This window comes from Tiliqua scincoides, chromosome 1 (assembly GCF_035046505.1).
Source record: "Tiliqua scincoides isolate rTilSci1 chromosome 1, rTilSci1.hap2, whole genome shotgun sequence".
NCBI classification, from domain to species: Eukaryota; Metazoa; Chordata; class Lepidosauria; order Squamata; family Scincidae; genus Tiliqua; species Tiliqua scincoides.
The window spans coordinates 189,816,817-189,840,253 of record NC_089821.1 but is presented as its reverse complement, the minus strand read 5'-3'; the positions used below and the strand labels follow the sequence as shown (position 1 = coordinate 189,840,253).

Genomic DNA, 23,437 nt, shown 5'->3' with positions numbered 1-23,437 from the left:
AAAGAAAACTTCCTTAAAACAAATTGACAGTACAAGGCTTGTAGATGAATAAAATGTATGTGTATCCCCTAGTTATATAACTATACAATTTATTGTTGTTGTTGTGATAGAGGTATTTCAGGGCCCCAGAATCAGGTTTGTTGCATTTTTCAGTACCTGTGTTTATTTTGTGTTTTAATGCCCTCTTGTGGTCAAAAAGCACTGACAAATACAACTTTTAAACCGATATCCTATTTCCTCTCATGTTGAGCATGGACGATGAGGTTGATTTTAGAATGGAGCAGTTGTGCAATGGTTATGTGGTAATATTTGCCATTGATTTGTCAAGGAAAATGCATCCATTTGCCATTAAGAACATAGCCACTGCATTGTTGGGTATGTCCAAACTCTGCCTACTCCAGGACTTCTCCCGTTGTTTGGCTTAGCACCTGTTATTCAGAGGTGGGTTGCCTCTGTATATGGAAGTTTGTATCCAAATTAGAGCAAGTGGAACTCTGCTTACACAGCAAGAATTTCTCACCTTTCCTTCCACTACAACCTCCTCTGCCCTTGAAAATCTTATGTTGTGGATCAGAAGACTCTAATAGTGAAGGTGCAGGAGGCTGCCATGGCAAAAGAGGATTGGTAGGGGTGCTGCCTTGCATAAGCAGAAGTATCTATTTGCAGCACCTTTGGATGCAACCTGGAGATTGTCATCACTAATTTGCCATTGTAGACTTTCTTCCATGAGTTCATTTAATTATGGTTCCAAAGCTATCTGAATTAGTGCTTTCACCCTTTTCCCTCTTAACTGATTTGTGAGGTCAAATTTTCAGCGTTGGGCCACTTTCATAATTGTAGAACCATTTTGTACTGTGAAGTAATTACTAAACTGTCTGATTGGTTTGATGTTGGTGACTATTTGACTTGCTTTATCCATTTATGATTTCTTTTTTGAAGAAAATTCAAGTTTAAAGTTTGTTTGCAGAGTTGGTTGATAATTTTATTTTTACTAAAGTTGCTAGAATTATTCAATCTCAAAATAGCTGCTAGTCTAGTCTAGGGAAGGACCAGCATTATGATCAGTGTTCAGAATGATTTGCACTCTATTTGGGATGGACTCTTGTGGGATTTGTTAGTGGGATTCAGTTAATCCTCCTTGCAAATAAGTTTTGAAACTATGATCACCCAACCTTTCTGGTTTTCGGGTGTCTTCCACAGCCCTGCTCTGTCCACCTGTTTGATGTGATTTTTCACTTTCTCCTGCCAGGATAAAGTTAGGAATATTCACTTGTAGCAGCTGTAGCTTCTGGCAGCCCAATCCTATGCACATCTACTCAGAAGTAAGTCCCATTAGATTCAGTGGGGAAGTGTGGATAGTATTGGGCTGTAAGTCAGGAAAGCACAGGGCAAGTGCTATGGGAGCTATCTGTCCTGTTGATCTTTCTTTATTGGAAGCAGAGAAAGGGTGCACATAAAAACTGTATAGAATCCTGCTGCTGTGTTGGCTTCCACTCCTGGAACAAAAGTGGTGAGAATGGTATGCCGACTGTGCATTCACCAGGGTCTAGTGCCACCCCCTCAGGTGAATGGCAAATTGCATGGTGCTTTAAATTACTGCCCTGTTTCCTCTTGTTATGGAAATAGGTAGAGCATGTTTAAATAGTTAGCATGAAAATAAAGAACAGTAGCTTTTCCACTTTTCATTACTTTTGATCATTCTGTGTATGGTCCCTCAGTTCTGAAAGCCAGTGTTCTCAAAGGAAAGCCCAATGGGATTGAAAGACCTGGAGCCCTATCCTATCCCTTCCCCACTGATGCAGCCTTGCCAAAAACATAGGCACTGTATTGGGGGGGGGGGGGGAGATTGGGAGGCTTCTTAGGCAAAAGGGGATTTAAATCCCCTTTCACTTCTGTCAGAATCCTGACCTGTAGTGGGTCTCCTCTGACCTGTGCTAGTGAAGAGAGAATGGGATAGGGAGGCTGTGAAAATGGAGGATAGGATCCGGCATGTGCCATTGCCACCAGATCCACCCCATCCTACAGCCCCACCCAATTTTGCCCCCTCCCTGCCCCTGTTCCATACTGCTGTCACCCCTCCCACTTCTCCTGCTGACTTAGGGCCCAATCCAATCCAATTTTCCTGTGCCAATGGGGCGTACACTGCATCCTGTGGTGGGAAGGCAGTCAGAGGCCTCCTCAAAGTCTGGGAACATTTGTTCCCTTACCTTGGGGCTGCATTGTGGTTGCACCGGTGCTGGAAAGTTGGATAGGATTGGGCCCTTAACATGCTCCAGTGGGTGTGGTGGGAGAGCTGATGACGGGGTGGGGGTCATTGGCCTTCCTGTTGGCATCTCAACAGTGTGCTACTCAGTGCACTGTTGGAAAATGCTTGCTGGTGCTTTTTTCAGCAGTGCTGGGAATGGGAGCGTGCATTCCACTGCTGGTCAGGTCTCATAGGATTGGGCTTCTGGGTTCCAATGCATGGGTGGTTTTGGGCAAGACTTGTCTGCTTGGCCTGAGGAGTCACCTGTGAAATGGGAATATTGCTAAGTGCTCATCTGCCTTGAGGTTTGTGGGGATGAGTGGAGATTGTGCTGCCTGTGTCTGCTACCAGTGCTACAGGAATGACACAATGCAGATCTTTTAAAATTTGTAGTTGTGTTTTCTCCATACAGGAAAGAGGATGGAAGGTGCCTACACAAATGCCCGGAAGCAGCTGCTGATTTCTTCAGTCCCTGCTGTCCTCGTTCTGCATCTGAAAAGGTTCCACCAGGTGAAGCCCTGAAACAGCCTGCTATTAGGAGCATTATGGGCGCCTTCTGCTGCGCCTCTAGCTGGGGAATTACAGCGCGTACTGAGCTCTGACTTGGCAGAGTGCGCCTTAAGAGGAGCCCTAGAGCAGCTCCCTCAACCTACTTGGAGCTTAGCTCATGGAGTAAGCGCCCTCCAGAGAGCAAACCCCTAGGGGAGGGGCGGGGGAAAGGCAGCAACACAATCCCCAGGATCAGGGGGCCAGAGACGTTCCTGGGGGTCCCCGCGCCCGGGGCAACCCCCAGTTTTCCGCCCCCCACACCCCGTTTCGCCCTCCTTCTCCGCCCCCCTGCACCTGACCCGGAAGTAATTGCGGTGACGTCATCGTCACCGCAGTTACTTCCACGCAGCTGCCTCTTCTGTTCCCCCTTTGAAAACAAGGGGGAACGGAGGAGGCAGCCGAGACCCCCACAGAGCTTTCTGCGCCGTTTGCAAGCAGCGCGGAAGGCTCCGTGGGGGCCTGGGAAGTGTCACACCTCTCCAAACAGAGGAGACGCACGTCGCTTCCACTTCGCCTCTGAGGGATGCCCTCAGAGGTGGAGCAGGCCGCCCTGGGCCAGGAAGTGGCATGCGCCTCCTCTGAAGTCAGAGGAGGTGCACACCGCTTCCGCTCCGCCTCTGAGGGACGCCCTCAGAGGCGGAGCAGGGGTGCCCAGGAGCTCTCCTGGGAGGCAGTGGGAAGCTGCCTCTCAGGCAGCATCACGGTGCCGACTGGACCGCCCCTCCCCTCCCCTCCTCCTTTATAGGAGGAGACGAGATGGTCACCCTAGAGCGTCAGTGCCTCTCTAGGGCACCTGTCTCCTATCCTCCTATAAAGGAGGAGGGGAGGGGACAGCTCAGTTGGTGCAAGCTGCCTCTCCGCAGCGCTCCTGGGCGCTTCTTCGGGGCGGGGGTTTGAGAGGTGCCCCTGGAGGGTTGGCGCTCGGGGATTTTGCCCCATTTGCCCCCCTCTAGGACCGCCAGTGCAGGGGACTGCAGGGACTGGGATGCACTCATCAGTCCCTGCAGCAGCATCCTGGGGGTGTGGGGAGCCCTATGTGCGCATCTGCAGGGCTCCCCAGGTTTCCAAAAGTGAAAGTGAAGCAATCACGCTCCACTTCGTTTTGCAGAGGTAGAGCACAAACACTCCACTTTCACTTTTGGAAGGCTGGGGAGCCCTGCAGACCCTCGCGCCAGGCTCCCTGCACACCCAGGATGCTGCTGCAGGGACTGATGAACTTATCCCAGTCCCTGCAGTCCCCCCTTAGCAATGTGATCCTGGGGATCGCGTCGCTCCCTTCCCCCCTATACCCACCCCTTAAGAGGGCGGGGGCCAGGGCCTTCAGGCTGGGGTGTCGCAGCACCCCAGTTTGAATACCACTGCATTAGCATTATAGTTAGATTTAGGTGGCACCAATAAAGAAATAATAAATATTTTCCTTTTCTTTCTAAGGCTGGTGTGAGTCTACGGAAAGTAAACCGACATGTGGATTTTCCACTCATTTTGGACTTGGCTCCATTTTGTTCTGCTTCTTGCAAGGTACAGTGGAGCAGAATTTCAGTTCATACTTTAAAGATAATTCTGATAAGTTGCAATTTTAATAGCTATTGATGTCTTGACTGGGTCAATTTGTGTTCTGGTCACGATAAGGAAACTGGATTTCTTGACGTGCTAAATGACTGTGGCTTAGATCAGCTAGTCACGGAGCCCACCAGAGGACTGGTGACTCTGGATTTAATTTTGTGTGGTACGCAGGACCTGGTTAGAGATGTAAACGTTACTGAGCCATTGGGGAACAGTGATCATGCTGCGATCCGTTTTGACGTGCACGTTGGGGGAAGAATACCAGGCAAATCTCTAACAAAAACCCTTGACTTCCGACGGGCGGACTTCCCTCAAATGAGGAGGCTGGTTAGAAGGAGGTTGAAAGGGAGGGTAAAAAGAGTCCAGTCTCTCCAGAGTGCATGGAGGCTGCTTAAAACAACAGTAATAGAGGCCCAGCAGAGGTGTATACCGCAAAGAAAGAAGGGTTCCACTAAATCCAGGAGAGTGCCCGCATGGCTAACCAGCCAAGTTAGAGAGGCTGTGAAGGGCAAGGAAGCTTCCTTCCATAAATGGAAGTCTTGCCCTAATGAAGAGAATAAAAAGGAACATAAACTGTGGCAAAAGAAATGTAAGAAGGTGATAGGGGAGGCCAAGCGAGACTATGAGGAACGCATAGCCAGCAACATTAAGGGGAATAATAAAAGCTTCTTCAAATATGTTAGAAGCAGGAAACCCGCCAGAGAAGCGGTTGGCCCTCTGGATGGTGAGGGAGGGAAAGGGGAGATAAAAGGAGACTTAGAGATGGCAGAGAAATTAAATGAGTTCTTTGCATCTGTCTTCACGGCAGAAGACCTCGGGCAGATACCGCTGCCCGAACGGCCCCTCCTAACCGAGGAGTTAAGTCAGATAGAGGTTAAAAGAGAAGATGTTTCAGACCTGATTGATAAATTAAAGATCAATAAGTCACCGGGCCCTGATGGCATACACCCAAGGGTTATTAAGGAATTGAAGAATGAAGTTGCAGATCTCTTGACTAAGGTATGCAACTTGTCCCTCAAAACGGCCACGGTACCAGAAGATTGGAGGATAGCAAATGTCACGCCTATTTTTAAAAAGGGAAAGAGGGGGGACCCTGGAAACTATAGGCCGGTCAGCCTAACATCTATACCGGGTAAGATGGTGGAATGCCTCATCAAAGATAGGATCTCAAAACACATAGACGAACAGGCCTTGCTGAGGGAGAGTCAGCATGGCTTCTGTAAGGGTAAGTCTTGCCTCACCAACCTTATAGAATTCTTTGAAAAGGTCAACAGGCATGTGGATGCTGGAGAACCCGTGGACATTATATATCTGGACTTTCAGAAGGCGTTTGACACGGTCCCTCACCAAAGGCTACTGAAAAAACTCCACAGTCAGGGAATTAGAGGACAGGTCCTCTCGTGGATTGAGAACTGGTTGGAGGCCAGGAAGCAGAGAGTGGGTGTCAATGGGCAATTTTCACAGTGGAGAGAGGTGAAAAGCGGTGTGCCCCAAGGATCTGTCCTGGGACCGGTGCTTTTCAACCTCTTCATAAATGACCTGGAGACAGGGTTGAGCAGTGAAGTGGCTAAGTTTGCAGACGACACCAAACTTTTCCGAGTGGTAAAGACCAGAAGTGATTGTGAGGAGCTCCAGAAGGATCTCTCCAGACTGGCAGAATGGGCAGCAAAATGGCAGATGCGCTTCAATGTCAGTAAGTGTAAAGTCATGCACATTGGGGCAAAAAATCAAGACTTTAGATATAGGCTGATGGGTTCTGAGCTGTCTGTGACAGATCAGGAGAGAGATCTTGGGGTGGTGGTGGACAGGTCGATGAAAGTGTCGACCCAATGTGCGGCGGCAGTGAAGAAGGCCAATTCTATGCTTGGGATCATTAGGAAGGGTATTGAGAACAAAACGGTTAGTATTATAATGCCGTTGTACAAATCGATGGTAAGGCCACACCTGGAGTATTGTGTCCAGTTCTGGTCGCCGCATCTCAAAAAAGACATAGTGGAAATGGAAAAGGTGCAAAAGAGAGCGACTAAGATGATTACGGGGCTGGGGCACCTTCCTTATGAGGAAAGGCTATGGCGTTTGGGCCTCTTCAGCCTAGAAAAGAGACGCTTGAGGGGGGACATGATTGAGACATACAAAATTATGCAGGGGATGGACAGAGTGGATAGGGAGATGCTCTTTACACTCTCACATAATACCAGAACCAGGGGACATCCACTAAAATTGAGTGTTGGGCGGGTTAGGACAGACAAAAGAAAATATTTCTTTACTCAGCGCGTGGTCAGTCTGTGGAACTCCTTGCCACAGGATGTGGTGCTGGCGTCTAGCCTAGACGCCTTTAAAAGGGGATTGGACGAGTTTCTGGAGGAAAAATCCATTATGGGGTACAAGCCATGATGTGTATGCGCAACCTCCTGATTTTAGGAATGGGTTAAGTCAGAATGCCAGATGTAGGGGAGAGCACCAGGATGAGGTCTCTTGTTATCTGGTGTGCTCCCTGGGGCATTTGGTAGGCCGCTGTGAGATACAGGAAGCTGGACTAGATGGGCCTATGGCCTGATCCAGTGGGGCTGTTCTTATGTTCTTATGTTCTTATGTTCTTATGTCTTCAAATGAAGTCTAATGTTCAGTCCTAAAACAAATTAGTATTTTTATGCCTTGCTCGAGAGCCAGACATTTACATCAAGTCTCATCATTCCACTAAGTAATCGTGAAGTACTCTGATGTTGATATTGACCTCACAATAATTACCGCAGACACCTGCTTATAAGTTGATCTCACAGATAAGTTGAGGGCAGGTTTTGAGACCAGAATCATATAATTTTCTATGACCCTCGGATAAGTCGGGGTCATAAACTTAGGGGGGTGTCTGATTTTACCCTAGGCCAGATCCTGAAAAATAACCTACCAGTAATTGTTACCTAAGAACTGACAGTCTCTAATTTATTAAAAATATAGTAAAAGATCATAAGATTCATTTTTATTCATAAACTTTTGAATTCTAGTCTTCACCATCTTTTTGTAAACACTATCAGAGTAACTGCACTGTAAACAGCATACTAATAGAACGGTGGTCCCCAACCTGGGGTTCATGTACCCCCAGGGACACTCAATAGGACCTTTAGGGGTACTTGAAAGAGAATGGAATAATGGCAGTGCTCCAGAATGCCTTGCAGGGCCAGCAAGGCAGGAAGGGAGGTAGCTAGTTGACTGTGAAAGCCCCACCAATAGCTAAGTTTTGGTGATCAGTTCATGTATGAACCAGTGATTGAAAACCAGCACAGGAAAAAAAACTAAAACATAAAAAAGTGATCTATCACTCAGAATTTCTCAGGACACTTATGGTGCAAAACAGGGCAAAGACAGAGTCTTCTGTTCTTCAAACAGATAAAGAGAGAAAATACTGTGAAGAATATATGAAGTTTGGGTTTTCATATGGAGGAGATGAGGGCTTGTATTATTAATTACAAACATTTTGCTAATATGAAGGGTACAATTTATGAAAATGGGCTGCCAAGGGATATGCAAGTGAGAAAGGTTGGGAACCACTGCAGGAGAACCATGAATCAAATCCACCTTTAAGGTGTCTGGTGTGTTAAGCCAGAAGCTCTTCTACATATAACATACAACTTAGAACACAGCTGGGAGTGTGCAATTCAATTCACAGCAGAGACAAGCAACAGCAAATGGCTGTGACCAAGTGCAACTGCACAGAGCTGAAACCCTATTTACTCAGAAGCAGACCTATTGCTTTCCACAGGTGTTACTCTTAACGGTGCTCTGAATTGTAGCTTGTGAGACATTTGATGAGAGTGCTTCCACTTTCAGAGAAGGTGCATCCTGCAGCTGGAACAAGCCCACCCTCACCTGGTCTGTGGCCTGTTTCCTCCTCTTGATTTACAGCAGGATCAAGGCTATCAGGGGGGTTTCACTCTTAAAGAAGTAGGGTGATTCTAGAGAGCTGGTTCAGCACTGCTCTCTGTCTTGGGGGGATGTGCGAATGGAAACTGCTGTCTGCTGCTCTGATCAGTCTCCTGGTCAGTTTTCCTGATTGCATGGCTTGTAAATAGGGGGCAGAGAAAGAGGGACAGTGGGAGAGAAGAGAAGGGGGGTGCAGTGGGCGAGGAGAAGGGGGAGAAAACAGTTCAACAGAGTGAAGGCTGGCGGATGGAAGAGGGGCTGGGGCTGAAGGGCAGAGAGAAGCAGGCAGTGCAGGAGTGGGGGCAGGAGGGAAGGAGGCTGTGTGTGGGGCTCCCCTCCTCCCTCACTTGGAGAAGCAGGTGCAGAGCTGCAGACTGCATGGAGAAGCAGCCCTCCCCATCTCTCTCCCCATCTTCAAGCTACAGTCCTTCCTGGGAGTAAGCCCCGTAGACAATAATGGAACTTACTTCTGAGTAGGCATGCACAGGCGTGGGCTCAAAGGCTGCCATCTATGCGCACTTTCCTGGGAGTAAGCTTCACTGACAATAATGGAACTTACTTCTGAGTAGGCATGCACAGGCTTGGACTCAAAGGCTGCCATCGCTCCCCTTTCCTGTCCTTTCGAAGAGGAGGAAGTCAGAGCTGAGGAAACCAGGAGCCTGAGCGGGCGGGACTGCAATGCCCAGGAGCAGCGAAGAGGAGGGAGTGGCAGCTTGGTCAGGCTTGAGGTGTGGAGTCAAGCGCTTCCTAAGCATATGCGGTAGGGGAGCGGGTGGTGCATCACCCTCCCCAGCAGCACCACTGCTGCGCAGCATGCCTGAAACAGCCCTGACCCCAATTGGCCCTGCAGATAAGAGGAAGGGTTGATTCAGGAGCGATCTGTTGGGACAAATTTTTCGCCCTATAGGCGAGTATCTACGGTAACAACCCAATCCAGCAGCACTGGTCTGTGGCTCACCGCCTGGCAATGGCTGTCTCAAAAGTGCTGCAAAGCACAGCATTTTGGAAACACTTCCCCAGTTGTCTCTGATGCAAGCCAGGGCCAAAGGAGGGGGTTGTGGGCCTTGGCACAACCCAGAAGTAATGGAATAATTTCATTATATTCAGCCCCATCTAGAGGCTGAATGTGGGAAAGCTCTATACCAGTGGTACTCAAATTTTTCCGGCCAGTGGCTCCCTTGACCCCCGTGGCTGTTGGCCATGACTCCGCATCACGTTCCTGAGGGCTGGAAGTGACATCACTAAACAGGAAGTGGCCAGAAATATTAACTATATTAAATATATTAAATATAATATTATAATATTATATTTATTATAATATAATATAAAATATTAAATAAGAACATAAGAACATAAGAACAGCCCCACTGGATCAGGCCATAGGCCCATCTAGTCCAGCTTCCTGTATCTCACAGCAGCCCACCAAATGCCCCAGGGAGCACACCAGATAACAAGAGACCTCATCCTGGTGCTCTCCCCTACATCTGGCATTCTGACTTAACCCATTCCTAAAATCAGGAGGTTGCGCATACACATCATGGCTTGTACCCCATAATGGATTTTTCCTCCAGAAACTCGTCCAATCCCCTTTTAAAGGCGTCTAGGCTAGACGCCAGCACCACATCCTGTGGCAAGGAGTTCCACAGACCGACCACGCGCTGAGTAAAGAAATATTTTCTCTTGTCTGTCCTAACCCGCCCAACACTCAATTTTAGTGGATGTCCCCTGGTTCTGGTATTATGTGAGAGTGTAAAGAGCATCTCCCTATCCACTCTGTCCATCCCCTGCGTAATTTTGTATGTCTCAATCATGTCCCCCCTCAGGCGTCTCTTTTCTAGGCTGAAGAGGCCCAAACGCCGTAGCCTTTCCTCATAAGGAAGGTGCCCCAGCCCCGTAATCATCTTAGTCGCTCTCTTTTGCACCTTTTCCATTTCCACTATGTCTTTTTTGAGATGCGGCGACCAGAACTGGACACAATACTCCAGGTGTGGCCTTACCATCGATTTGTACAACGGCATTATAATACTAACCGTTTTGTTCTCAATACCCTTCCTAATGATCCCAAGCATAGAATTGGCCTTCTTCACTGCCGCCGCACATTGGGTCGACACTTTCATCGACCTGTCCACCACCACCCCAAGATCTCTCTCCTGATCTGTCACAGACAGCTCAGAACCCATCAGCCTATATCTAAAGTTTTGATTTTTTGCCCCAATGTGCATGACTTTACACTTACTGACATTGAAGCGCATCTGCCATTTTGCTGCCCATTCTGCCAGTCTGGAGAGATCCTTCTGGAGCTCCTCACAATCACTTCTGGTCTTTACCACTCGGAAAAGTTTGGTGTCGTCTGCAAACTTAGCCACTTCACTGCTCAACCCTGTCTCCACGTCATTTATGAAGAGGTTGAAAAGCACCGGTCCCAGGACAGATCCTTGGGGCACACCGCTTTTCACCTCTCTCCATTGTGAAAATTGCCCATTGACACCCACTCTCTGCTTCCTGGCCTCCAACCAGTTCTCAATCCACGAGAGGACCTGTCCTCTAATTCCCTGACTGTGGAGTTTTTTCAGTAACCTTTGGTGAGGGACCGTGTCAAACGCCTTCTGAAAGTCCAGATATATAATGTCCACGGGTTCTCCCGCATCCACATGCCTGTTGACCTTTTCAAAGAATTCTATAAGGTTTGTGAGGCAAGACTTACCCTTACAGAAGCCATGCTGACTCTCCCTCAGCAAGGCCTGTTCGTCTATGTGTTTTGAGATCCTATCTTTGATGAGGCATTCCACCATCTTACCCGGTATGGATGTTAGGCTGACCGGCCTATAGTTTCCCGGGTCCCCCCTCTTTCCCTTTTTAAAAATAGGCGTGACATTTGCTATCCTCCAATCTTCTGGCACCGTGGCCGTTTTGAGGGACAAGTTGCATACCTTAGTCAAGAGATCTGCAATTTCATTCTTCAATTCCTTAATAACCCTTGGGTGTATGCCATCAGGGCCCGGTGACTTATTGATCTTTAATTTATCAATGAGGTCTGAAACATCTTCTCTTTTAACCTCTATCTGACTTAACTCCTCGGTTAGGAGGGGCCATTCGGGCAGCGGTATCTGCCCGAGGTCTTCTGCCGTGAAGACAGATGCAAAGAACTCATTTAATTTTTCTGCCATCTCTAAGTCTCCTTTTATCTCCCCTTTCCCTCCCTCACCATCCAGAGGGCCAACCGCTTCTCTGGCGGGTTTCCTGCTTCTAACATATTTGAAGAAGCTTTTATTATTCCCCTTAATGTTGCTGGCCATGCGTTCCTCATAGTCTCGCTTGGCCTCCCCTATCACCTTCTTACATTTCTTTTGCCACAGTTTATGTTCCTTTTTATTCTCTTCATTAGGGCAAGACTTCCATTTACGGAAGGAAGCTTCCTTGCCCTTCACAGCCTCTCTAACTTGGCTGGTTAGCCATGCGGGCACCCTCCTGGATTTAGTGGAACCCTTCTTTCTTTGCGGTATACACCTCTGCTGGGCCTCTATTACTGTTGTTTTAAGCAGCCTCCATGCACTCTGGAGAGACTGGACTCTTTTTACCCTCCCTTTCAGCCTCCTTCTAACCAGCCTCCTCATTTGAGGGAAGTCCGCCCGTCGGAAGTCAAGGGTTTTTGTTAGAGATTTGCCTGGTATTCCTCCCCCAACGTGCACGTCAAAACGGATCGCAGCATGATCACTGTTCCCCAATGGCTCAGTAACGTTTACATCTCTAACCAGGTCCTGCGTACCACACAAAATTAAATCCAGAGTCACCTGTCCTCTGGTGGGCTCCGTGACTAGCTGATCTAAGCCACAGTCATTTAGCACGTCAAGAAATCCGGTTTCCTTATCGTGACCAGAACACAAATTGACCCAGTCAATATGAGGATAATTGAAGTCCCCCATGATTACAACCCTGTCCTTCCTTGTCACCTCCCTGATCTGTTTCCTCATTTCAAGGTCCCCATCAGATTTCTGGTCTGGAGGACGATAGCACACCCCCAGTATTACATCGCTGCTCAAGCCTGGTAATTTAACCCACAGAGATTCTGCGGTGGAGTCGGACCCACCTTCAATCTCTACTTTGCTGGATTCTATCCCTTCCTTAACATAAAGGGCCACCCCACCTCCAACACGCCCCTGCCTGTCCCTCCTGTAGAGTTTATAGTCCGGGATTGCGGTATCCCACTGATTCTCCGCATTCCACCAGGTTTCCGTTATGCCCACTATGTCAATATTTTCCCTTGTCACCAGACATTCCAGTTCTCCCACCTTTGCTCGTAGACTTCGGGCATTCGCATAAAAGCAATTATACACGGAATGCCCCAGGATGGGCTGCTTATTCGCTCCTTTGTCCCCGCATCCTCTCATTGTGCCAAACTGTCTATCACATCCCATCTCCCTACCTTTCCCAATTTCTTCTCCTACCCTGCCTTTGTCTTGTTGTTCTCTAACCTCCCCATCCTCATCCCATAGGGATGAGGAGTCCCGAACCGGATGCCCCTCGGCTCCTGTCGGCCTTCCCCCAGGGATCAGTTTAAAAGCTGCTCTGCCACCTTTTTAATGTTATGCGCCAGCAGTCTGGTTCCATTCTGGTTCAAATGGAGCCCATCCCTCTTGTACAGGCCCCGCTTGTCCCAAAACGTTCCCCAGTGCCTAACGAATCTAAACCCCTCCTCCCTACACCACCGTCTCATCCACGCATTGAGACCCCTGATCTCCGCCTGCCTAGCTGGCCCTGCGCGTGGAACAGGTAGCACTTCAGAGAACGCTACCTTTGAGGTCCTGGCTTTCAGCTTCCTGCCTAAAAGCCTAAATTTGGCCTCCAGGACCTCCCAGCTACACTTGCCCACATCGTTGGTGCCGACATGCACCACAGCCGCTACCTCTCCCCCAGCACTGTCTACCAGCCTGTCTAGACGAGAAGTGATGTCCGCAACCTTCGCACCAGGCAGGCAAGTCACCATGCGGTCCTCACATCCGTCGCAAACCCCCCTCTCTATGTTTCTAATAATCGAATCCCCCACTACAAGAAGCCCCCGACCCCCCTCCCGCCGAGGAGTATCCCGAGTGCGCTCGGATACGGGCCCATCCCCTGGAGAAGGGATCCCCCCTAGGGGATTGTTTCCCTCCTCTCCAGGATGACGTCCTCCAGTCCCGAGACTTCCCACCCGGGCAGCCGAGGAGCTGCACGCCTGAGGTTGGGACGAAGCCTGATCGTCCCCAGAAGTCTCCCCACGGTCCTCCTCTGGCTGCCTGCGCTTCTCCAGGTCGGCCACCAAGGCTTCAAGGGAGCGGACGCGTTCCCTGAGAGCCTGGAGCTCCTTGCACCGAGGACACACCCATGACTTATGCCCCAGAGGCATATAATCATACATGTGGCACTCGATGCAGAACACTGGATAGCCCCCACTCTGCTGCTGGCTGTCTGACTGCATAGCTTTTTTGTTGTTGTTGTTGTTGTTTTATTTAGGGGTCCTTTTAAAAACCGTACACTGGATAGCAGCCCTTTTCTCTAGGGAAGAGGAAGGGCAGTGTATGGGGCCCTGGCCTCCTCGCCCTGCTGCTGAACTCACCCAGATGCTAAACTCTTGTGCCTTACCTGGCACTTAGTTCCCAGAGGCACTGGGTTCCCAGAGGCCACACGCGTCTGCAGAGAGCCTCACGCGATGGCCTGCCTAGCTTTATACTCCTGGCTGGCTCCTCCCCCCTCCTTCCTTCCTGATTGAAAGGGGGCTGGCCTTCCCAGGTGAGTTTACAAAAGCTCAGGAAGGCAAATGGGCGTGACCTACTCTGCAGGCTCCTGAATGGACTGCTTGGATTAGCCTAATGGGGCTCTTAATGGGTTGGGAATTGGCCCTTCCTAGGTCCTTTCCCTCCTAGTTCTGTTCTCTTAGGCTGGACTGTTTTTGTAACCTCAAGCTAGTTTTTATTTGGGTTTGTTTAATTATTTATTGCTCTCTAGATCCTGTGTCCCAATTTACTGACCTGTTTAGGTTATGTTCCAACTTAGATTAGGTTTAACCTGGGTTAAGTATAGGTTTAATTTAAACAAGTAGAAAACCTGCTTTTCACTTTATCCTCCTCCCTTCCTTCGATTAAGTGCTACCTTAGGTGCAGCTAACTTTCAATTTTGATTTAAAAGCCTGACCCTTGGGCACTTACTCACGAGTAGGATGCTGCTCTTACTCACGAGTAGGACTCTGCTCCTGCTCAGAGTAGCCCTATGTACCTCCCTTAGGTGCTAACTTTCAATTTTGATTTAAGGTTGCTTTAAAGGTAAGGTTAAGGTTAGAAGACAGGGAGTTAGAAAGACAAAGCGTTAGAATGAGTACACTTACCTCCTCCTCCTGCTCCTGCTCCTCTCCTTCTCCAAAAACTCAGAGGTCTCCTTGCCTTCTCCTCGCCCAGATGCTAAACTCTTGTGCCTTACCTGGCACTTAGTTCCCAGAGGCACTTGGTTCCCAGAGGCCACACGCGTCTGCAGAGTGTGGTTAAATATATATAGTATAGTTAAATATATATTTATATATATAGTTAGTTATATATATAGTTATATAGTTAAATATATATTATATTTAATATATATTAAATATAGAGTATAGTTAAATATATATTAACTATATTAATATTAATTATATTAATCATATTGTTAATTAAATGCAGATCTTAAAAATATATTATTACACAGCAATATACATGCTTTATAAATGATCCGCTGCTGATCACTGTTGGAGACAGGATACCAGAGTAGGTAGATTTTGTCTGGTCCAGGAGGACTCATTTTTTTAACTTTGTAAGCATACCAATAGAATTGTTTTATCAAAGGAACTTTGTGAACACCCAGTCTGACCAACATTACACACACACACCCCTGTGGACCCCAATCCAACTAGTCATTTCTCCCATTCTCCTTGGATAGGATTGAACCCTTTATTAATTTAATGAAATTAAATTTTTCCAGCAGCTGGTGGGAAAACAAAAATAGACCATGAAAATATATCAGAGCTGATAAGGGTTTGGTTAGGAAGCTGATCTGTCTCCTATACTAGGAGATGCACAGCTCAAGCCTATGCATGTCTACTCAGAAGTAAGTCCCATTAGAGTCAATGGGGCTTACTCCCAGGAAAGTGTGGATAAGATTGGGCTGGCAATCACTTCATCAATGGTCGATAAGTATTCCCTTCAAATAGCAAGGTTCATCACTTTAAAAATACAGCCTTTCCTCTTCAGTCAAACAACAAGATTAATAATCACTTAAAAAAACTGTTTCCTTTTTCTGTTCCTGGCCAAGTAAAGTGTGTGCTTCTCTCTCTCTCCCCCCCCCTTTGCCAACTGCATGGAAACAACTTTAAGACCTCCTGGTGACTGGTAAAATAGGAAGCATTTTATTTGGGGAGGGGGAGGAAAGCGGGACGGTTTGGAGATCAAAAGGGGGGAGTGGAAGAGGGAGGGGGTTGAAAAGAGAGATTTCACTTTGATGAGAAGTGACTCCAGGCTGGGAACTAGGAACCAACCAGACAAGGAGCAGCGAGGGTTAAGGACTGCAAGCTGAGCATGCTTGGTACTTGCCAGATGGGGGTTGGAGTCCAAGAGCTTTGGAAACAACATGCAGTGAACACAGAAGGCGGCAGCCTTGGAGTGGAGGGAGAAGAAGGTGAGGCGGCAGCAGCCACTCTCGCATCAGCAGCTGAGCAACTCCTGTTCCTTCTGCTTTAAAAAAAGTGAAGACGACGGGCAGAAGACGGACTCATATTCTGCCCAGGGGTGTGACTATATCGCTGCGAGAGGACACCCTGCGCCTACCCTTTGTGTTCCTGGTGCCTGCCTAAAGAGCTGCGCCGCACAGTTTGAATAACACTGCTCTATACTATATAATCTGAGGAGACCCAGAAGTGGGTCTTTAGAGCTACTTTTAGCGCTGAGAGGCTTGGAAATGCTGTGCGAAAGTAGAAACCTGATTTCTGTGCACTTTGTATTTTAAAGGGTAATTAAACTGAGACCCTGGTATTCGTGGGGGGTTCTGCATCAGAACCCCTACTGATTTTGAGTTCTGACTGTACTCACAATATTATTTCATTATTCTCCATATAGTGACTTTGCTACATCCTGTATAATCAGTTAGGCTACATCTCATTTCCTTCTGTAATTATTAAACTGCATCTAGTTAGTTTTTTTTGCCAGTTTTACTACTCGTAGTTAAGCATGAATACATTTGCTAAAATGATTGTGAAGAGATCACATTTCTTTCTTTTCCCACCCCTTTGTTTTTGATTTTCAAATAAGAACGTGATGGATGGCGGGAAAGTTCTGTATGCTCTTTATGGAATAGTGGAGCATAGTGGATCCATGCAAGGAGGTCATTATGCAGCATATGTGAAAGTTAGAAGTCCATCCCAAAAAATTTTGGAACACATTTCTAGCAATAAAAATGTTCAAGGTATGTATCTAATGGTCATGTATTATTTGATTACATTTCATATATTATTGGACCCTTTTTCATATTTTTTGCAGTACCATACGAGTATTTACAGATTCAGTGCATGAACAACATGCAATTGAGTGTTATTTTTAAACCACCTTCCTATCTTTCTGTAACCAAAGAAGGCTCAAAACATACAAATGGAAGCTCAAGTGCCTAGTTATTTAATCATGTATTTTGAATCGGGCATCACCTTTTGTGTTTAGAAGTCAGCATCCATTTCAAGGCAGGTGATCCCTAACTGATTTTATGGATCAGTTCTGGGTCATTGAAAAAACTTATCTGACCTGGTTTTGGGAGACAGGTTCATGTTCAGTTTGAGGCTGCAGTCTTTATACACGTACCTGGGAGTAAGTCACACTGAACTCAGTGGAGTTTTCTTCTGAGTAGATATACCTAGGATTGCATTGTGAGTTTAATTTCAAAGAGCACAAAATAATCTAATCTAATAAATCTATTTTTTCTTTTTTCTTTTGCATTGCAGGCTTAAAAGAATCTGTAGGAGCATCTGTAGGACAGTGGGTATATGTCAGTGATACCCATGTACAAGCAGTTCCGGAATCAAGAGTATTAAATTCACAAGCTTATTTACTTTTCTATGAAAGAATATTTTAGCTATAAATATTGAAAATATTATAAAGATGCTTATTTAAATGCAACAGGAGATTACAGTACATGTAAATGTTGTGCCTATCTAGTGTAAAGTTTACCATGAGTTCTTTCTATAAAAACCATGGCTTAGATCCATAGAAGCCTATGCATGCAGAAAGTGTTTTCACATATACATGCAGGACTGTTGATTTTTTCCATTGGGCAGCTGCCCTACATACCACATAGGTTGCTGCTCCAGGCCTCAAACCTTTGTGGATCTTTGCAAGGGATACATGGAGCTGCCACAAGAAAGGGGAAAGTGCAGATCCCCTGCATACAAACAGAAGCAATTTCATGCTTCTCTGGTATTTCTTATTTAAATTCCAACAATTCATTTAAGATAAGACATTGAAATAGAACATTTGAAGTGTACAAGAAGGAAAGCAAAATCATTGTGGCTTTAAAAACCATTGCAGAAATTATCCCAATAAGATTCAGTAGTGCCTGAATTTGTTTACAGGGTTGTAACAACTGTTGCAAAGCAAATTGCTCACTTGCGTTTTTTAAAAATTATGTTGCTACATTTTAACTTACAAACTTAATGAATGGGAGGTAGCTATTTCAAGAAACAAAAAGGGCTTTAATGCTGAGATGTACTACTCTGTACCAATTCATACATTCAGAATGGATGTGATACGGTCCTTCCAGGACTAAACCCCTTCAAAATTTAGGAAGGGTTTTATATGCTTGAATACACCCCTGTTGAATGTTGCCTGCATGTGGAAAACATATCAGGAAGTAGATTAGAACAGAATCTCTCTCACATGTGTGTTAGCTTTTCACATGCAGAGTTCTTGACACAGAAATTATTCAGAGACATAGCCCTCCCCTGCAGTGTAAAGGTGATGATGAGGTCTGAGCAAATCATATCATAGCTTTTTCTGAACATTTTGAATTTGGTCAGAGACTTTTAAGTATATTGGCAAACCGAGTATATTGGCAAATCATTAGTACTTGATTTTCTCCGCCAATTTTCAGAACTAATCACTAATTTGTAAGTATGCTGGTTAATTTCATATCAGACATTTTTGGGGGGAATACTGTACTGAATAATTTTGCACTTTTGTAAAGTTTTTGTGTCTTTCTTACACAATGTCCAATATGTGACTGCTTAAATGTAAAAAAAAAGGGGGGGCAGAGTGCATTTATAAGTAGGTTACAATCACTGCCTCTTACAAAGAATGAGGACTTTTCATTATTTTTTTCTCAACATAAGCATTAATGTACTTTATATTTTCTGCAGTATAGAGAACTGGTGTTAGCTCCCCATGTGTATTTTGGCTTTTGAACTTTTAAATCAATAAACAAGCCAGCAGCCTGTGTCACATGACAAGTAACTTTTAAAACATAATTCTTAAAAGAAAATCTGCTACTCTGTATGCAGAACTGTACTGATGATGTTCAGGGTACAGAGAGGATCAAAGTGTTTGCTTATGCCATGCCAACCAAGGGGTGAGAAAGCGAAGAACATGTTTCATTTCTCAAGCTGAAATTATGTTTAACTGGGGCTAACATGTTTAACATGATCCATTAACCCACACGTACAATGCACATCTCCTGTTTTACAAGCCATGCTGCCCAAGTCTAACTGGCTTGATCTGGAGCTGGCACACTTGTGTTTGTTTTTTCTGTAATTTTTGGAAAAGTACATTCTTTTCCTTTTGACATCTCCTTTGCCATTTTCCTGTACTACTTCAACAGCTCCCATCTCCATCTTCTTTAAATTCAGTTCCAATATTACAATTTCCCCTCCACTGCCCACTGTGCTAGTAGAGCCTGTTCACTCACTCTTTTTTCAGCACTCTTTCTCAGGAGACTTGGAGTTTTCAGAATCAACAGGTGGCTTTTGATCTCAGTTTGTTGTTGTTGTTGTGGATTTTTTTTTTGCTTCTTTCTATAACATTCTATAGTTTGATTCAGCCTGGCTGCAAAATATTCATAACTTAAGTAGGACCACAGGAGAAAAGTAGCACTGGCAACTGAGCATCATCATCTTCTGACTTGATTTTGGAACTGCATATCTTAAAACTTTATTTTGTTCAGACAAAGCATCTGGGCAATATTTCCCAAAAACAGGAGTTAGCCATAATTTCTAGGAGCACATTTTTATGCATGGTTACTCCTCTATCCAGAGATATGTCCATGTTTTAAAGTTTGTTTGTATCCAAAAGCACTTTAAAATATGTTATATACTGTAGTTATTCAGAATTTGTACTTTTCTTCCTCTCTTGTACTCCTAGCTTTTAAGTGGGGGCACATACGTAGGGGGAGAGGTGTTATCATGCTATAAAAGCTTGAAAATATCTACATAACCCCAACAATTAGTTGGCACTGGCAGCTGCACTAATTTTTCTATTCTAGGTAGATAATGACCAAAGTCTAGATGTTGTCTCCATTCCCTTAGACATTATTTGTGCTGTGTGAGCACTCCCAGTTCAGCTATGAGAATGACAACATGTGCTACCTTGGTTGCTAAATGCAGGTGTACTGTATTTTGCATGTTTCCCAGTTCACTGGATTACCTTGCTATACTGGCATACCTGCCTGCTAGTCTGTGATGGCGTAGTCTAGGAAACAAAGACATGGTTGTTACTAAAATGACTTCTCTTCAAAGTAATTGTTGATTTGTGGTTGTGAACACCTATCAATTTCTAAGTAAGTACCATAGGAAGGTGCTTAAAATCAAGTTTGAATGGGAGTTTTAAAAAACTTTTTTTTAAAGCCAACAATTTGTTGTTACATGTCTAAGGTCCATCCCTGGGAAAGGAAATAAAACATTTTGTATTTTGTATCTTTTCACTGTTGACATATGAAAGATAGTTTCTGGGTTTATATGAAGCAGATGATACTAAAAGAGCTTCAAGATGCACTGAGAAAAAGGTTTACTATTACATTTCAGTGCTTAGTAACCTTGGATTATGTTTGATAAGATGTTATGTAGGCAAATGAAATGATTGAAAAGTCTGCAAAGGGTAATAATAATAGCAGAGATATGGTAAATGCAGACAAAATTTACCTTGTATGTGCAATAAGTGAATCTATTACCTTTTTTACTTGTAGTATGTACAAAATGTATAGACACTTTTCAATAGGAATACAGTATGTGTTTAATAGAACTAAGACAAAAATAGAAAAATTGCTAAAATATATTATGTTGTGGATGCAAATACAGAACATGATTTCTGTTTTGATTTTCAAAATAAAGCATCAAATCAGTGTTCCTGTTCAAATAAATGTAAAAAGTACTTTTTCTAAAGATAAAATACTTCATGGAAAAATGATGTCAGGTTTGGATTTTTGAACTGACCTTTACCCAACCTACTGTAACTTTATGAAGCATATGGGATTCACTGAACACAATCTAGAATTGTACAATGGCTTATTTTGAGATATGGTTTAGCTCTAGAACCTATTTAAAATGCCAGAGACTTATTTTTTCTAATGTGTGCTATTTAACAAGTTACAAAGGTGAGACAAAAGTGTGGTGCGTGTGACTTTTGACCCAGTCCTATTGAGCTACACACTCCTAAAACTCCTGCAGCCTTCTATACACTATACAGTTCTAGAGGGGTCCCCAACCTCAGGAACAGATTTTGGTGAGGAGGGGATTATGGTACCTGCTGTGTTGAGGAGGGGGCTGAGCAGTTTGTTCCTATGAGCATCCTTTTATTTGTGCCCCTTAGGATTTAATCAGAGGATTCTAATTGGGGGGAAATGATGGCTCCTTTTTTGTTTTGCTATTAAACAATATTATTATATTATAATATTTTATTAAACAATCTGAAATCTATTTCAGATTATTGAACAGCCTACCAATAGATGCTGATCTACCTTCCACGAATCCTCATTCCTGTGGCTTATATCACAAGTTCATTTGCATGATGCTGTGTTGTTGGTAGTGCTCAGGATTGTTCATACTTCGAAAGTAATGTGCCAGGTATGTCACAAGTGAGCACACTAATAGCCTTATGACATCATAGGAAAGTGCAGAAAGTAGTGTCTGCGATGGTTTTACTGTGAACTGTTGTTACCTTGCACATCCCCAATCTCGTCTGATCTCAGAAGCTAAGCAGGGTCAGGCCTGGTTAATACTTGGATGGGAGACTGCTTGGGAATACCAGGTGCTGTAGGCTTATACCAGGGGTGTCCAAAGTTTTTGGCAAGAGGGCCACATCATCTCTCTGACACTGTCAGGGGCCGGGGAAGAAAAGAATTAATTTACATTTAAAATTTGAATAAATTTACATAAGTTTACATAAATGAATATATTAAAGATGAACTTCTATGAATGAATGAATGGTCTTCCAATATCTCAAGGCCTGTAAAAGGCCTTGCACAAAGCAAGGCTGGCCTTTCCTTTGCTGCCACTGCTGCATTACAGGCATGAAACAGCAAGCAGTGGAGGGAGCCCTCATCCTACAGCTCACGCAAGAGGTCAAACAGTTGCCCTCACGCTGAGAGCAGTTGTGTCAAGCCAGTGCGGGCTTCAACAAATCTCCGGAGAGCCAGAGGCTCATTGGAGACTGGGGACTCTCTGAGGGCCGCATTGAGAGGCTTCGAGGGCCGCAAGTAGCCCCAGGGCCGGGGTTTGGGCACCCCTGGCTTATACCATAGTCTTTCGAGACTGAAGGTTGCCAAGCGTTGATAGGAGCAATGTATCTATTACAATGGACCCTGTATCTAAAGCAACATAACAGGTAAGAGGAGAGCTTTAAACTAAATACTAAGGGGGAGGGAGACAAAAAACCTTGAACCAAGTAGAAAGAGAAAAGAAGGAAAGTGACGGGGAGGGAGGAAATGGACTTATGGAGAGAGCAATCAGATTTTCAGTAGACTATACTGGGGAAGCTAATAGGAAGTGGTTTTTTGAGGTCCCTGATGTCTCTGTATCAATGTAGAGAGTATGGAAAACAAACAGGACAAACCTGAAATCCCAATACGAGAAGACAAATATGATCTGATAAGTATCGTGAAACCTATGAGTAGAATATAGCACTTGAAGGTACAACTTGTTCAAAAAAGGGTGGGGGAGTGTCATCATATGAAAAGAATGTCTACACCTGCACAGAAATCCAGGAATCTGAGTGAGGTAGTCCAGTAAAATGTGTTGGATAAGAATAAGATGAGAGAATAAGAGTAATACCATCATTGGAGTCTACAATAGAGCACCTGCAGAGCAGAAGTCATGGATAATGCTTTCCTACAGCAGATTACCCAGCTTTCCAAGAGGCGAGCCACTCCAATGGCAATGGAGGACTTTCTCTCCTGACATTTGCTGTAAGCCCCATGGTTAAGAGTGGGAGGTCTATTGTCAAGGTCGAGAGAGGAGCTGCTGTGCCCACACATTGATCCATGGCAGTAATGCCTTGTGGCTAGCATGCCCACTCCTTTGTGTTCCTTTCCCGTTTGGACATGCAGCTTACTGGGGAAAATTGAACCGAGGGGCCGAGTTGCTCATATAACTAAGCATTTTTGTACCATAGCAGCTCTTAAAATCCGATCTCTTTCCCCTTTAGCGGGAGTATCCCAGAATAATGTGCTTAAATTTAAAGTATCGCATTGCTTCTGATATCACATCAGTATTAATTTACTTGATTTATACCCCAGCCAGAGGCGTAGTGAATTGTTTGACGCCTGGGTTGGTAAGTCCAGGCATTGCCCCTGCAAGTGCACAGATGTGGAAACAATTGGTGGTGACATGATGGCCGTAGCAGGTGCGATTGTGCTGCCAGCTGCCCCTATTCCTTCCAAAGAACCAATGGATGTATTCCAAAAATCACCCTTGCTGCTCCCACCTCTACGTGTATGAAGAAAAACTTAAGAGGTGACAGTGGGGGGGGTGCTATGGCTGCCACCTTGGGTGGCCTCAAGGTTTGCACCCTCTTGGTGTGGTGCCCAGGGCAGGTGCCCCCAGACTCCACCTTTGTTATGCCTCTAAACCCACCTTTGTCCCTGAAGAGTGTTGGAAAAGTGAGGACAGTGTCATTAGCCTATGGAACTCCTTGCCACAGC

The 23,437-nt window shown here is 45.3% G+C and overlaps 1 protein-coding gene across 3 annotated transcripts in view; it reads left to right on the top strand.

Annotated features, from left to right (window-relative positions):
- The window catches only part of USP45 (ubiquitin specific peptidase 45), a 78,761-nt gene extending 58,079 nt beyond the window's left edge, over positions 1–20,682 (top strand). For 2 of the 3 annotated variants that reach the window (XM_066612909.1, XM_066612917.1), the window contains 4 exons: positions 2,658–2,755; positions 4,226–4,312; positions 16,579–16,732; positions 17,259–20,682. In XM_066612909.1, coding sequence (XP_066469006.1) covers positions 2,658–2,755; positions 4,226–4,312; positions 16,579–16,732; positions 17,259–17,389 — 470 coding nt within the window. In that variant the 3' untranslated portion in view covers positions 17,390–20,682. Of the gene's footprint in view, positions 1–2,657; positions 2,756–4,225; positions 4,313–16,578; positions 16,733–17,258 lie in introns of those variants that run through there. The other variant, XR_010793645.1, reaches the window with a different exon arrangement.
- The last annotated feature ends 2,755 nt before the right edge of the window (positions 20,683–23,437 follow it).